The 17,904-nt window shown below is 27.6% G+C and overlaps 1 protein-coding gene across 1 annotated transcript; it reads left to right on the forward strand.

Moving 5' to 3' along the window:
* Positions 1-13,396: 13,396 nt before the first annotated feature.
* On the forward strand, positions 13,397-14,271 carry LOC113369882 (eukaryotic translation initiation factor 5A-like). The gene is made up of 2 exons (XM_026610488.1): positions 13,397-13,567; positions 13,963-14,271. The coding sequence occupies exons 1-2, from the start codon at positions 13,397-13,399 to the stop codon at positions 14,269-14,271; spliced, it is 480 nt and encodes a 159-aa protein (XP_026466273.1).
* The last annotated feature ends 3,633 nt before the right edge of the window (positions 14,272-17,904 follow it).

The following is a 17,904-nucleotide window of genomic DNA, read 5'->3' on the forward strand; positions in this document are numbered from 1 at the left end:
AATTTGATTCTTTATTCTGTAATTTGTTTGTACCGTATTACATCTGATATTGTACAGTTCTATTGTACAACAAAAGAAACTCATGTCATTTGTCTATACGACAATAAACATTAATTTTATTCTTCCACAAAAAAAATTATTCGGTATTGTATGGACACACGAAGTATCTACATTATATGGATAAAAAATACATGAACATACAAATTATGCAGATAAGTGAGAGTTGCATGCAAAGTTCAGTATTACGTTGCATATTTTAAAAAAATATAAAAAACGAACATGTTCGATGTGTTTTAATTTTTTATTTCCGCAATAGAATTAAAAGGTAAAATCACAGGTAATGGACAAATGATTTTGTATTTTTGATGTTTATTATCACGTGTATTTATTTTTTACCTGTTTTTTTTCAAAAAATCCAAACGTTTTAAAAAAGAATAAAAAAATTTACATTTTTTGGTCGTAACTAGAAATGCACCTGATGTTTGGTGGGGGAAGGGGGTTAATTTTAAATATCACCAAAGGGGAAGATGGTCAAAAATCCTTAAAAAATCGATCAGGTGATTAATGGATATCCCCTTAGATTATTAAAATACATCAAAGATAACATGTTTGCTAATCAATAATAGGTCATACATCTGGTTTCCTATTTGAGGTGTGAAGTTTTGTCAATTATCTAAATTATCTACATTAAATATGCAATTTTTAATAATTAACAATAAAGAAAAATTCACTAAAAACGCATTAAAAATGTCTAAGAATCAAAATCTCCAAATATTTATCATTCCATCAATTCTTTGTCTAAAAATATTTACAATTATATAACGATCACGGATTTCCGCAAAGAGCACTACATTTCCGACATGTTTACCATCCTTGTTATAAAATAAATACATATTCAAATAAATAGATAATAATCAATATACAAGAATTTGCTCTATCTAGTTGAAACAATAGCAATACAATAGAATCAGTTTTATAGATTCATTATATATACTGCACGTTTTATTGGTGTTTATATTGATGTAGAATGGATACAATACCGAGAATAATAAAGTTATAACCATAATATTTTACTGCTATTATTAAATGTCATAAATATTGGTTAAAAGTTATCTCACTCTTTGTATCGTTGCTTATATTTCTATGTACTTCAAATATTTTGAAAGAACGATAAATGATTTACATAAAACACTATCAGTAACATAAATGATCTCTATGAAAGTAATATTACTTCACATCACTTTCAGGCAATTTATAGTATTGTCAGACAATTTTCAACAGATGAAGAAAAATTACCTTTTACAACACTTTCAGATTATTTTATTTATTTACAACATTTCTAGACAATATTCTAATATTTAAGACAATTATAAGAATTTCCAAGAAAAATTTAGCATTTTGGGGCGATCCAGAAAAACACAGTACCCACAAAAACTTATTTATCGTGCAACAATTTTTTAATTTTGGCACTTCATTGTTAGTGTTACTTCTGTCATACGAACACAAACAAGCAAAAAACTACTTGTCTTTTATACATGCAACTATTCAATATTTCCATTCCATTCCATTGCAATAAATATGGTCTCGTACAAGTCTCCATAGTATATAATTAAATAGTAATTAATTAATACGGAATTGTTCTATCATGTGATAGGATGGCGTTGTTTTCTGCAACTCTCAAGAGATTCGAGGTCACCTCATTCAAACCTCATATAAGAATGCTCACGGTTACATAAACGTCAATAATTAAATATTATTATTACAAGAATAAGAGACACACAACATCATCTTGTACTTGCTTGTAAGAAAAATAATTCTGATCGACAATTAAATATTAATAACTGCCTTCCTGCTTCGATTGTATGGACTCATCTTGGTTGACACATCAGGTGGTACAAGGACTTTTCTTATAGATATAGATGATAAAATAATTCTGTATATATAAAATATTTTGCATTGGACTTTGGAGGATGTTATAAAGTACTGCAAAGCTCATATGCATAAATTTTGGAAAATAAATTGGTCTACACAAGATTTACTAAAAGGAAAGTACCTACCACAGAAATGTGCTGACCTAGGAAAACTGAATCATTAGGATTTGAAGATCAATATTCCATAACATATGTTATTTTTCACATCTCTATAAAAGATTTCAATCAAAAATAATATCCAAAGTACAATTTTGTTTATTCTAGATAGACTTTATTTGTTTCATATAATACACTACTTTATTTCTTGGTGATATGTACAGTACAGTATAGTTTAAAATATGTACAGAAAGTACAGTTTACTTTTACTATTATTATTTATTTCTATTTCAATTATAATAAAAATTCCGTTTGCTTTTCCTAGACAAATTTACATTCAGTGTTATGTGATCATTGTGTAGAATTCTTCATAAGAATCGACTAAAGTCAGCCATGTGCGTAGAATAATAAATAAAGTTATCTAACATAATGTAAATTAAATTAAAACTTACTGAATATATTGCATATAAATCACATTCTAATGATTATAAATTTGTGATTTATTTCAAAACAATTTAGAATTACAATAATATATAAATATGGATTTGAAGTTTGGAATAAATTAATAGTGGTTGTGCAATGTTATTTATGAAGTGTTAGTTGGGAGATGCATAAATAATTGAGAAGATGAATTTTTAATGTGTTACCTGTTGAAATTAATTTTGCTTGTGTTAAACTGAGGACTGCAAAAATCATTTAAATGCAATTTTTTTTTCAAGATGTAAATAAGCCAAATATATTCACTCTATATTTCAATTTTGTATATGGTTCCGAGCACAATATTTCCTCAACTTTAAATAGAACACATGTAGTCAAATATATAAGGATTTTCAATTTGAGGAATGAAATTTAGTAAGACCAATCTAAAGGAATAAAATTCTTTATTCTCCTCCAACGAAGATATTAGTTTTTTATTTTTTGTAATATGCATCTGAATCATTTATAGCAAAATTGCATTTTTTATGTCACATTTATGTTTTCTGCAAATTTTCTAGAAAGTACCTATCTCTTATATTGGAAATAATTTCTATAAATGGTACATTACTCTGCGTATGTTATTTTTTCATATACCATCTAATATGACCATAAATCTAAAGAATTAATTATTCATTCTCCTCCAGCAAAGACATATTTTTTTATATTTTGTAACATTTATAACAAATTTTTATTTTTTATGCCTGCATTTATATTTTCTGCAAATTTCCTAGAAAGTATCTATTGCTTTTATTGCAAATAATTTCTATTATTCCTACATTATTGTGGGTATGTTATATTTTTATATACCACCTAATATGCCCATAAATCTGAAGAATTATTCATTCTTATCTAACAAAACATATTTTTTATATTTTGTAATATGCATCTAAATCATTTATAGCAAAATTGCATTTTTTATTCCAACATTTATGCTTTCTGCAAATTTTCTAGAAAGTACCTATGGCTTTTATTGGAAATACTTTATTACTCTGCGTATGTTATATTTTTTACCATATGTATAAATAACAAGGCTTTCGCAAAAAAAAAAACTTTAACCAAATACCATTATAATCTCACGCATGATAAATCTGTAAGAATGACAATTGATCATGTATATCAGAGATGGTTTTCTCTACAATCTAACTAATCAAATTTCTCTTCAATCTTATTTGGTATTGTTAGATTTATTCAGTAATATAAAAGCAAGATCAACATTGCCAAATAGCACTTCATAAGTAAATATTCTAATAAAGATTTCAATTTTACATCAGCATGGTCAATAAATTTCAATAATGATAAAATAAAATCACATATGAAAATATAATTAATTTCACTATAATTATAAATATAGTGAAGAATACACTACAATATACTATAGTAGCATATTTTTAAAATAAACGCACAAATGTATAATCTCGAAGGAGAAGTTTGTTTCCGTCCGAAAACCCGCTAATTTCATGTTTTCTCGACGTTTCAAGCTATTCTGAGTTGAATGAGACCAAATTTGGTCAAAATGTGTGTGTGTGTGTATGTGAGCTGACTTTTGACCTTTTGTCGACGTTTTCTCAAACCAGCTGAACCGATTTCAAAAATTTAAAATCCATTTGATGTATCTTGATGAGGACTAGCGTTTATCGAGGACGATTGACCGAGTCCTTATTTAATATGGTTTCTGATAGTTGCCAATTAAAATGAAACTGCTAGTGTATTACAAATTTTCCTCATATGACAATTCCTCCTGTATCAAACCGTTATTCCACATTAATTCAAATTACTTAACACTGATTACTTAATTCGGAGATATGTTTCGACATCACCTATCTTATATAATGGCTCATTGTTGTTCTTGTGCCTCTAACTAGATTCCTCCTCGCGATACGCGATATACGCGAACTCCATACGCGTACGCATCGCTCTGATCAGCAGGGGTTACATCAGTACATTGCAGGTAGTCCCTCCGGGTACTACGTGCCCGGAATTCTGATCTCGATTCGAACGAGAGCCGGGAAATGGTAAATGATAAATTGTAATGGACACATATTAGTAATAGGATACATTTGTAGTATGATATTTGTGGTAACTAGTGGGGTATGGCATCGTGCCTTAAGGGGGTCTTCCTATGTGACGGTCTGTTTTTTAGGGATATTTTAGGATTTTTTTTCTACGACCAGTAAATATTTAGAGCTTCAAGTTTTTTATCATTTATTAACGCATATTTGGACAGTATAAATATAAAATTTCAGCTAAAAATATTCAGTCAAACTAGAGTTACAGCGCTCTGAACACCCCCGCCTCGAAAAAAAGAGCTCCCACTTCCTCCACGATTCCGGCTGATCAGCTTATCTGAAAAAAAAACCGGCGTTTCAATTTGTAGGCAAAAAACAAAAAAATTGGATTTTTGATAGACATTTGAAATAAAAGTTGCAAATTAGGCGTTTTTTTTGTTTTTTGCTATAAAAAAATCGAAGTTTTGTAAATTTCAAATAATTTGGTCCAGCCGTTTCCGAGATGCAATGGAGGAAAGTTTGAAAAACACAGTTTTGAGAAAAACGCGTTTAAAGTTTCTAACTGCCAACTCAGCGCTCCGAAACGCTCTTTCTTTTACCTGCTGTATCTTCAAAACGACTTAGAATTTTCTAAAATCGCTTTACTACCGTATTCTAGACATGTTAAGGGAGCAATTTATGAAAAAAAAATCGATTTTTTCAACCCGTCACGTAGGAAGACCTCCTTAAATTTTTTGAAAACCGAGAAAACTAGGTTTTTAAAAACTTTGAAAAAAATGCCTTTTTTATCTTTTTAATATTTTGAAGTCTTTAAAATATTAAAAATCTATAAAATATTTCATAATTTGATGTACATATGTCTAATGATCGTTTTGACAGCAAAATGGCATTTTTTGTTTTTTTTTCCACTGGATCTCCAAAACCGCTGGACCTACCTGCCTAACAATTTGACTGATTTCTTCATTTTGTCAATACAAATAAAATGTTCTTTGAATTATCGAAATCGGACGCTCCATTCTCTCAGAAATTTAATTACCATTTTTGAAACTTTTTGCCCCCTATCTTCAAATCGGCTGGTCCTATCTCTGCCAAAAAGTAATCAGCACGTCTCCTTATCAGTAAGAATCGAATGTTTTTTAAATTATTCAAATCGGTTAAACAGTTTTCTCGAAATCGTTGACAAAAAATTGTATCCGTCCATACATACACACACACATACAAACACATATAGGTATCCTTTTTCAATAAGATATGCCAAAATGTTCAGAAACTCCTAAAACTTGACGATATATAAAAATTTTCATTTTTTACCCTACGGGAAGTTAAAAATTTTGATTTTGTAACAATATATATTTGAAATATATAAAGCAAACATATTTGATATTTTCTTGATCTAATTCAGAATAAAGTTTGTTTCAGTCTTTAGTTTAACGAAGGTAAAATTTATCAGTATTGTAGAGTGAAAGACGATTGACAAATTACTGTTATAGACACTTAATATTATCATCGATTCAATTTAATAAAAAAAATTGATTGTACTATTGCATCTATTGAACATTTACTCAAGATGTACAAAATTGTAAAGAACCGATTGATAATGAATGACAAATAATTGTTGTAGACCTTTTAATGTATAGGATGTACGTAATATTTAATAGTAAAAATATTAAACTTGTAATAAGATATAGTTTATATTATATAAATAATAAAATATAATATACTGAATATTCAATATTGATACCTCACCCTTGCATATACATATGTCTAAATTTTATATGCATTCCTTATATGATACTTGAATTCGTTCGAAGAAGTTAGATTTCTCAAGTTTTTGAAGAATCTCAGAAATAAAAGTTTTCTTCAGGTATTGAAATTGGTGTGCGTAATTAATATATAATATAGATATAAATTACATTATTTCTAGTTTATCTCGAAATAAAGTTTCTTGGCAAATTTTTTTTCAGCCTTAAATTTAACGAAGGTAAAATTGATTTTGATGCTGAATATATTAAACTGATATTGACTATTTAAATAAACTGATATTTATTGCATATTTACTGATTACTCTCATTCCTCAATCGCCCCGTCTATACCGCGGTCAGTGTCGCTGACGCGGTACAACTTGCACGCACGTTTTATGTTCTGAAAGAAAATTCTTGCACGCAACAATAGGCCGACGAGACTGTATCCTGCGTGCGTTTATATATTATATTTATTACAACCAAAGCAGTTTATTAAAACACAATATTTCATTAGAACAAGATTTGTGGAACACTGTAAAGGCAACCACATTAGATTTATGCTGCGTAACTCGATTCGTTTTCCTGGTAACATAAATTCAAAATATGTTACCAAGTGCAAAAAACCCTTTTCGGCCATTGCTGTATTTAATGGATTAGATAAATAAGATAAATTTTAATAACACAAGATCCATTAAATATAAATAGGCTAACACTTGAGTTGCCATCTAAATGTTGGGTAAACAAAGCAGTTCGAACACAACAGCTTATAAAACTGAAGTCTTGTAGAAACTTGAAGAAATCTTGTATATGATTGAAATATATTATGATGGATTTTACAAATATGGAATATTAATTAAAATACTTAGAAATCATTGCATTTTATATGTATAGACCAAATACGTTATTTTGTTCATTAAATAAACGAATCCATAAAAAGTATTTCTTGTTGCTGAATTACTGGTGTTTAAATAACAGGTCTAGTATAAATTCTTTAAACAATTTCAAATTTCAGTTATGTTTCCAAATGCTGATACTTCTGCAATTTATTTCTCAGAGTCTTCATTTGATTGATTATATTTTTAACTAAAGATAATCTTCTCTGTAATATAACTCTAAAAAACATTATAAACAAATCGTTCTTTCCATATAATTTTCTCACAGACCATGTAATTAAGATGTTGTATGAACTCAAATTACGATAGAGTTGATAGGTCAAATGTGATTAATTATTTCTTTGAAATATAAGTGATGTTTAGTCGTAAATATCAGTATTTAGAATTTTATGGTTTTTGTATTTTGTTAAATTAACTATGATTATAATTATATGTTTAATTGCTTGAACACACTTTAAAAGTATGTCACAAGACAATAATTCTTAAAACATATTTTATAAATACTTAAATTTTATAACTCATGGAAAAGCATTTATCAATTATTAGACATTATGCAATAAAAATATTGTAATACTCTCAAACGCCACACATGAATATTATGATTTAAAATTATTAACTAAATTAAGACCTCGTTTTTAAAATTCTCAATATGTTACAACTTTCATAAAAATGATCTTAAAAACTAAACAATGTTACAATATTTCACGTTTGAGGACCTTAAATTATTACAAATTTTTATTGTAATAGGTATGACAAAATTTAATTCATGATTAGTATAGAAAAAGCCTTACAGTTTTATTTCTGTAAATTGTTTCAAAATCTAGTTCAATAAAATTTTACATTAATATTATGAAATATGAATTGATCCCATAATAATGTATAATTGGTAAATGTTACTTCAATAAAGTTTTTAATTATTAATAGTTTCCAAATTTACACAACGTTCTTTTAGCTCTTAATTGATTGAAAATACAATCAAAATTCGAAATATAAGACCTTTACCGCATTTGACCTGTATTTTAATTGAATGTTCTTAGCTTTTTATTGACCACATTACGTTACTAGAATATGAAAGTATTACAAATTGCAAGATTTATAATTTATTAAATTAATTAATCGTTCGACTAATTGATTGTTTTTATGAAGAATGTTCTAATTTAAATTTTCTAAATTACTCCATTACGTAATATCATAGAACGGCTACTGGTTTTTACTTGCCCATTTAAAATTATTTCTACGCTTTTTTGTGTTCATTAACATTTTGCTTGTACGGTTGACTGGTCGAATTAGTTTTTAAAAAAGTTTTGATTATTTGACCCAACCTCAATCCATCAAATTGCAAAAGTTTTGGAGTGAGAACTTTACATGAAATATACTTAGTGCTGAATATTTTTTTGCAAAAAATTGAAAGTGTTGTCCTCTTTTATGCGAGAAATTGTTATCTCATTTATTGAACAAATGCTAAATAATTAAAGTTGAGAAATTATTCATGCTAATTACAAATTATCAAATAAATATGAAGAAGCATAACAATTATTCCACATATATTTTCTAAAGGTTCCAAATTGATAAAAAACAATTGTCTAAATGTTTTAGCTCTTAATATTATCATTTAGATAGAGCGCAGTTCAATCAAAGTTATGTATAGAAATAGCATGAAAAAATTTTCAAAAATTTTGCAGAGCGTCGAATTTTTAATAAATAAAATAATAAATGACACGAATTTTCACTTTTAATTCATATGCCGCTAAGTTATACATAACATTTTTTTTAATTTTCAAATTTTTTTCCATTCTATTTCCATATGAAGTTTGATTGAATTGCGCACTATCTAAAAATTAATATTAGGAGCTAAAACATTCAGAGAATTGTTTATCAAATTGGAACCATTTGAGCCCTTGGGAGCAAGGAAATTCGAAAATGTCCATATTAAGGACTACATATATATATATATATATATATATATATATATATATATAAGTGGGGATATTTACTTTATCGAAGTTTTATTTAATAATTGACTTCCGAGAACAATTTATAATTTAAAAAGTTGTTTAGATTTACTTAGATGAACAAGTGACCGGTCGCAAAATCTAAAGTTCACAGAACGCACAGGTGTTCAAGGCTAACTTGAAATATTTCTCTACGGCAGACAATACATGCGTTTGCTATCGACGTGTTTTGAAAGCAATCATTATTTTAAACAATTGCCATTATATATATATATATATATATATATATATATATATATTTAATGACAAATAATTATAGGTATGCTAGAAAATTTCTTTAATAGCGCCATGCCGTATTATGAAAACCGCAGCTTATTTTCTACAGTGTCTTTTATATATAATAGAAATAAAATGATAGGGAAGTGACACAGAAAGAAATGGCAGAAAGTTCAATAATGTAATAATAAAAGATTTAAGTTGAAAAAATAATGTCTCTATAGATCTTTACCACTTCCTGATTGTTGAAGGAACATATACTTTTTTTCATAATTTTATTACTGCGATAATAAAATATAGGAAAGAATATTTATGATTATACAACATTTTATTATAAGATTTTATAGGATTGTTTATATGCAATTTCTTTGGTATTGTTTTATTATATTTATACATTTCTATTTTCTTTCTTCCTAATAAGAAATATTAAAAATTGTAAGCTTGGAGGTCAATAATTCATGAAACCAAAGTACCTATATGAAAAGTAAAATTCAATAAATATATTTTCTATAAATATCACAAAGTTTAAATTTTGTTTTTCAAAGTATATACCTATTGATATAGTAATTGAATATAAAACAAAATACAATAATTATTATAATATATATATATATATATATATATATATACACACTTTCCAAATTATGTTTCTATCTAATATTTGGTAAGGAAAATACATAAAAAATAGCTAAACAGATGAGGAACTATAGTTTTAATAGGAATGATACACGATGAAGCGTAAGGGAATCATTTATTTGTGACTTCTTGGATGATTGCCAAAGAAAGCATCTATTAATAAAGTCTATAATTATGTGACAAACCAAACGACATCCTGTAATTTTCACAGTAAAGTATTGTCAATTATTATTACATCAAACTAATAGCTTATAAATCTTCTCAATTACCTCCTGTTCATGCATCATCTTCAAACTTTCTCTAGAATTTTCGTATCTTATTTCTCTAATAGACAAGTTCCCGTCAAACATATCATTGGTAATTATAGTAAGTAGATAATGTATAATTAGAACTATAATTTACCATTGAAAATGTTGTCTGTTAAATTGGAAAATGGTAAATTTTAAAATACATCGTTAAATGTATAGAACACAAAAATGAAGCTTGAACATGCAGATGCAAATCTTGCATCGACTGTTTTTTTTTTGTTAAGAGTCACATAGTGCTTGTTAGTGCATGATAAATGGAAAATATATATAAAATACTGGACATTTGCATATTTACGAATTCCAGAAGTCGTATGTTGATATTTATTATGAAATAAATGACACTGAGACAATAAATTAAGACAAATGAGACATTAAATAAGAAGAAAAAACCAATATTGACATTACCTACATTTCATACCAAATCTTGGACATTTTCACTTTTACAAAAAACTGTACTACTTAATTTTTGAAAAAGCCGTTAACAACATGGATAACTTTCTGAATGCTATCTCTATTTTTAAAAAACATACCATTCTATAGTACAAATTAAAATGCATAATATTCTGTTCTATTAGTTATTTGACACTACTTTTAGCTTCCCTTAGGGTAGGAAAGCAATCGATTGCTATTAATAGGAAGATATGCTGATTGGCTTTTGGGCAATATCGGTCCAGCCGTTTCTAAGATACAAAGCAATATGTCAGCAGCGGTTTTCTGTTTCTATCCGATTCGAATGAATGAAATAACATTTGAAAAATTTCAAGATATTTCTCGAATATTTTGTTACAGTGCGGGAAGTTCCAGCAATTATCCTTAAGGCGATGCTATACACCACTAGTTTGTTTTGGTTCTACGTTTTACCCATGTCTTGTAGAAATTATCATTAACATTTTTTGAAACTTTGAGACTTTCATTATAAATGATAATTTTGCTGTTCCAGCATTATTTGAAAAATCACACTGCACTTTCATATGTACATCCGATGCTCCTAACAGAAGCATATAAAAATATACATGCACATATAATCAAACATATACTCGTACATACAGATATATATATATATATATATATATATATATATATATATATATATGTATATACTTTTATACAATAAGAAAATTATCATTTGCTCACACATAATCACTCAAATGTGTATTTGTGTTTACTTTTCGCAGCGACATAGTGAAATTACCCGTGTTCTTTAGAGAATAGTGAAAGTGTACACAGCGTCCCATGTTTCTCATTCTCTAGAAGTCTCTTGAAATTAATATTTTTTTTTTCAAAACAAACTATAATCATTATACACCATTATTTATAATCCACCAATGATGATAATCAGGTATCGAATGTCGTTTGACTCCGGAGAAGTCGTTTTCGTGAACCCGGGGCCAACTGCTTTCACCGGTCACTAATCAAAATGTAAACTGTACGTGCACATACCGAGAAAGTTTTATTTTATTATTTTTTTATGCGTGAAATTAATTTTTGATTGTAAATTGTTCAAACGCATAAAAATAGTTTATGTAAAGCATTACTTAATCGCGAAAAAATTATTTACAGTACTGATTTCTCTTGGTCAAATATTGATCTTAAATGAATTATTTCATTGTTGTTTGGTTATGAACCATAAACGTAGAAAAAAATTTATAAAAGTTGATCAAACAAAAATCTCAAAATTATTAAAGTATTAAAGATGCATTAAAACTGTAATTCATATTCCCTTAATAAATAAAAAAAATATTTTTTAAAATTGATATTTTAAATATTATGGTCTCTGCTTTAAATCTCTGAATATTCTTCGTATCATCTGCCTAATTAACACACTTTCATTCAACACATTTTTTTTTAATTTATACTTTCAAACAACAATTTAAAATACTCAAAACATATTTTACAATACATTTCTAATGTGGTCGTCATATAACTAAATTATCAAAATATTATATTGGCAAATTAATTTTTCTTATTCATTAATGTTTAAAAGGATTACTAAGGAGTAATCTTAAAATAGATTTTAATTATCCATATATCCCCAAAATTATTGAATGTCTTTTATTGTATAAGACAGATTGTAATTAATAAAAGAAATGATAATAAAAAAATATTATATTGGTTCAATAACAATAACATAGAGCAATAATTCTATAAGTATATGTTAAGTTTATTATGACTTATTGCAGTTTTGCAAAATGTACGAAATATTAAATAATAAAAAAATTGATATTTCTTAATATTGGCAAGTACTAAATTAATGAGAAAAAATATAAATTTATGACCAAAGTTTATTTTATTGTTAACATCTAAACTTTGACTAAATTACGCAATACTAAAAAAATTTATTTAATTACACAATAAATAAATAATTTAAAAATAGTTTATTTTTAACAATTTATAGTTATAAAAGCATCTTTGTGAACTTATAGTTCGGAATAAACTTTATATTTATGATTCTATCTATATTTGTATATATACATGGTGTCTCAGAACTCAACGTCAAGCCGAAAGAGGGTGTTAGTATTGATCGTGACTGCGTCGAAAAAAAATTAAAAAATGAATTCTATTTAGTTTGAAAACTATGAGCTTTTAAGTGCAACCTAGAGCTTTGGTAACTCTGTGACTGTTTTTGTTCATTTAAAATTTAGATCCACAACAATAAATAATATTTTAGGACCCTGATCAAAAATAATGACATATTTGCTCCATAAACTAAGACTTTTTGTAAAAAATTTAAAATCCTTAGAATAGGTCGACTTGAAAAAGTTCTTCTTTTAAAAAAAATTGTACAAAAGTGAACATTGTATAATGATAAAATACTTAATAGTTCAATAATGAATAAATAAAAACCTTAAAATCCATATGTGTATTTAAAATAATTTCGTATTGCCTGATTTTACAAAATGACTTGGTTTTGTTTGATCAAACGTCAAACTCATAATTCTGTACCTTCACAGAAACAAAACACTAAACGTCATTCTAGTATTAAATTTAATCAAGAGAACAAAAATTTTAAAGTTTTCATTTCGTAATATCAATTTTAGCTACAGAAGATTATCTGCTTTTTTATTTAATCTTTTTAACAATGGCTGATATAGATGATACTCAATTTGAAACTGGGGATGCTGGAGCTTCCGAGACTTTTCCTATGCAATGTTCGGCTTTGAGAAAGAATGGTTATGTCATGTTGAAATCTAGGCCCTGCAAAATTGTTGAAATGTCCACCTCAAAAACGGGGAAACATGGCCATGCTAAGGTAATAATGCTTGTAGTGAAAGACAAGGCTTATTTCTGATCCTTACCATTCAATATCAAAGTGTAGGAAAGCTTAAAGCTCGTCCATGGCGTCCGACCTTTTCTGTATTTTTCTTGTTGTTTTAAAAAATATGAGATAGTTTTTAGAAATATTATTATCATACATTTTATCATCATCGATCTGTTCGAAGTGTGCAGTTCTTGAAAATTTGTTTTACATCTTTCATTTTTAACTTCCATTTTTTTGCCAAGTGTCCTTAGTAGACATGCAGCAAGAATAATCAATTTTTGTCACACCAATAAGGAAATTTGTACCCACCTATTAATGATCATCATCTCCTGACATTATCTTCTCACATTATCAATAATCGATTACCAAGTTGTCTTTTACCAAAGGTGCATTTAGTCGGCATCGATATCTTCACTGGCAAAAAGTACGAGGACATCTGTCCATCTACTCACAACATGGATGTGCCGCGGGTTACCCGTCTGGATTATCAGTTGACAGACATCGATGAAGGATACTTATCCTTGATGGCTGACAATGGAGATCTTCGAGAAGATCTCAAAGTTCCAGAAGGTGAACTTGGTCAATGTATCAGGAGCGATTTCGAAGCTGGCAAAGAACTGCTTTGTACTGTTCTCAAAGCTTGTGGTGAAGAATGTGTGATTGCTGCTAAACCGAACACGGCTTTGGATAAATAAATTGTTGTTTCACTTATGATGAGTTATCAATAAATACTAGGTTTTTGTATATACTTATTTCATTCTAAATTTTACTACACTAAACGAGAACTTTTTAACTTTCCGAAGGATAAGTTTATGTTTTCATTAAGAAATCCTGTTTGCAAACCATATGTTTTCTCGGCGTTTCAAGCCATTCTGAATCGAATGAGACCAAATTTGGAACAAGTATGTGTGTGTGTATGCATGTATGTGAGATTTTATGCCGTAAATCGACGTTGTCTCAAAAACGACTGGATCGATTTCAAAATTTTTAAATCCATTCGATGTATCTCGATGAGGACTAGCGTTTGTCAATTTTGTGCGACGATCAGCCAAGCCGTTTCTTTATAAATAGCAGAAAAGTGAAAATTTGTTCTTCCACGTTTTAGCCCGCTATTTTAAATCGATTTTGAAAATTCAAAAACCGTTCGAATGATACTGGTTGGGAATCGAGCTGATTAGTTTTTGGTAAAGATTGGCCGGGCCGTTTTTCTTGTAGTTGAAAAAAAATAAGACGATTGTTCATTAAGACCAAGTACTCTATCGTTATACCAAATAAATCGTCTAATTTTAATTGTAACAAACGTCAACTCATTTCAAAATTTAATGAATTTTTAAAATTAAACTACTAGCCGTAAAGCCGTAATATTTCAGTAAGTTCTATAAGACCATGATATATATCGCCAAAAAGTTCCATAAAAATCGGCTTCGCTAATTTTATCTTTTCTCAATGTTTCAAGCCATTCTGAATCGAATGAGACCAAATTTGGAAAAAGTATGTGTGTTGCGTGTATGTGAAAAGATTTTTTACAGTAAATCGACGTTTTCTCAAAAACGTCTGAACTGATTTCAGAAATTTAAAAGCCATTTGATGTATCTCAATGAGGACTATTGTTCGTCAGTTTTGTGAGACGATCTGCCAAATAATGCTGAATATTCGTATCAAAATGAGAATTGATGAATCGATATATTGGTGAAGTACGTATTCTTATTTTAGAACAATAAGCACTTATTGATATAGACACTTTATAGATATTGGACGATTGTTCTATCTCTCTTATTGATGCAGCAATTTTCCAAAATGCTTTGCTTGAAAATACATTACCATATATTACTATATATATTTTCAAGTAAAAATTGACTGCATGACATCAAGCTGTGCGAGGCGGGTATTGAACCTGAACTCTCTAATTAAAATTCTTTTTAACATTTAATGACATGTAATATGAAATCTTTGTCAATGATGTATATTAATAGGTTGTCAAAATAGGCTGAGACTGGAGGCTGATTCCGATCTGATCCTTGATGACATGAAAAAAATTAAATTGAATTTGTTACAACTAAACGAGTGCATAGAATTAAAATTATATTTATTGCTTTAATTGAACAAGATTTAGATCAGAATCAACTTTCAGACTATCCTTTCCATATAGAATTTTGACAAAACTATTGACAACGTATAAACACTTATTGCAGTTTGCAGTACAATAGTATTTATATAGTCATCAAGTCATGAAATCAACTCTTATACACATAAAATAATAATAAAATTGACAGAATACGTTACCGATACAAATACCATTTGCAATTAACATTCCTATTGTAAAAGATAGCAATGAAAGTTTATTGAACAAAAATAATAAAATATTCTCATATAAAGACTTCTCCTAGCACAACGTAAATGTCGAACTGTAAAGGTTGATATTATATTCTCCTAAAGCGATTTTCATTGAAAACTTTATGCGATGTGCTTTCTCTATATGAACAGTATAAAATAGCCATTATTGAACGCATGTAAATGTTAGACACAATTTTGCTATTACCGAACATCAAAAGGTTTCACCTGTTGATTTATATGGGACGTCAAATGGAAACTGTTTAAATAAGATTGTAGTCATTTATTTTAATGCATTTATGAACATGTTAACATCCTAGGAGTGGTTCGATTTGCAAACAAGGTGCTGAGATATTTCATTTATTTATAACTTGGACCGTGTAAAGATGTTGACCGTTCATTGTGAAATAAGAGAAAAATAATTGCTTATGCATTACTAAAGCTAAATCGTTGTTTGACATAATAGTAATATTTGATTGTCACTATTATACTTAATAATTATGTATCGAATTTGAGATTACAAGCATTAAATATTTAAAGTTTGATAAGATGACTGAGATATAAAAATATGAAGACCATAAAGGAAAAAAACTAATTGGTATTTGTATTTTGCCTTGAGGAAAGTTACATACTAAATCATTAAAGTCCTACGAAAACTGGTTCAATTATGAAAATTATTGATTTGTGAGCATTTGCTTTTGGAAAATACTCCCAATTAACGTGTTCGTTTGTTTTCAATTATGTGTAGTAAATCCACTTGGAATACTTTTAATCACTCATAATAAATTAATTTATTTTTATTGATTAAGACGATTAATTACATATGTCGGGAAGTTCATGTAACTTGCCTCAAGGCAAAATACCAATACCAACTAGTTTAATTTTTTTTTCTAATACTGATTATTTGAATTTGATGCAACAATGCTTAAGAAAAACTATTACTATTATTAATTAAATCTAAAAATTAATTGATAATCAGAAGATATCTTCTCTCCCTGTAGGCATAGTGAAAGCTTGTTTCAAAGGTTTGGCCAGTATGTTAACTGATAATAGTCGATTTGTATAATAATATTTTTCTATTATCAATCATCATATCAATCTGCCCATCCCTTTCGTACATATTAAATTTATTGCAATCGTATGTATGTAATTTGAAATTAATCGTTTTTATCTCGCAGTTCACATAGCATTAATTCACACAAATACAATTGTGAATGATTGTGAACTCTGAAACCTCTAATAAACAATTTTATGTTATTACATGCTATTCAATTTATGTATATGATCAAAATGATCGTGCGTATTAATCTTACAGCAAAAGTGACTGTTTCTAACCGCACCTTTAATCAGAGATTTAATGAAGACATTTTTGTTTTGTATTACAAGAAAATATTAATAGTTGATATTGCAAAACACAGGTAAAAATGTATAACTTCATAAATTTAATAAGTATAAATAATAATATTTTATTGTGATTTTTCCTGCCATGAATAGTAGGGAACCTGAGTGATAGAGCAAAGTTTTTTGATTTTTATAGAGTAATTCCATCAATTATGCAATTTATACCAATATTTTTTGAAATAATCATAAATAATGTAAATTAAAATCCATTATAATTTGTACACTGTTTCTAAGGTAAATTCAATATATGTGTTAACTATAGTGTTTATTAACTTTTATTTCCAAAATAATTTTCAGTCAAAACAAGAAATTAGCATTTTATAAGTTAATAATGCTGTTATAAATACGTATAAAGAAAAAAGATGCCATTAAACAATATTGAATATATATGATAAAAAAAAGTTTTAAAATTTATTTAAAATATTTTAAATATCATTATTTTATTCATTCAGAGAGATTTTCTTAAGAAAATCTACGAACAGTGTAGTTTTCTAATGAATTTATTTAGTGGAATACGAAGTTGGAGAAAATTTTTCATTATTTTATTTTTGTTTAAAATTTATTTATTGCACATTTTATCAAGATTTTTTGAAATA

The sequence above is a fragment of the Ctenocephalides felis genome, unplaced genomic scaffold (genome assembly GCF_003426905.1).
Source record: "Ctenocephalides felis isolate EL2017-DRISC unplaced genomic scaffold, ASM342690v1 CF-g0.4_SCAFFOLD_01492, whole genome shotgun sequence".
NCBI lineage: Eukaryota > Metazoa > Arthropoda > Insecta > Siphonaptera > Pulicidae > Ctenocephalides > Ctenocephalides felis.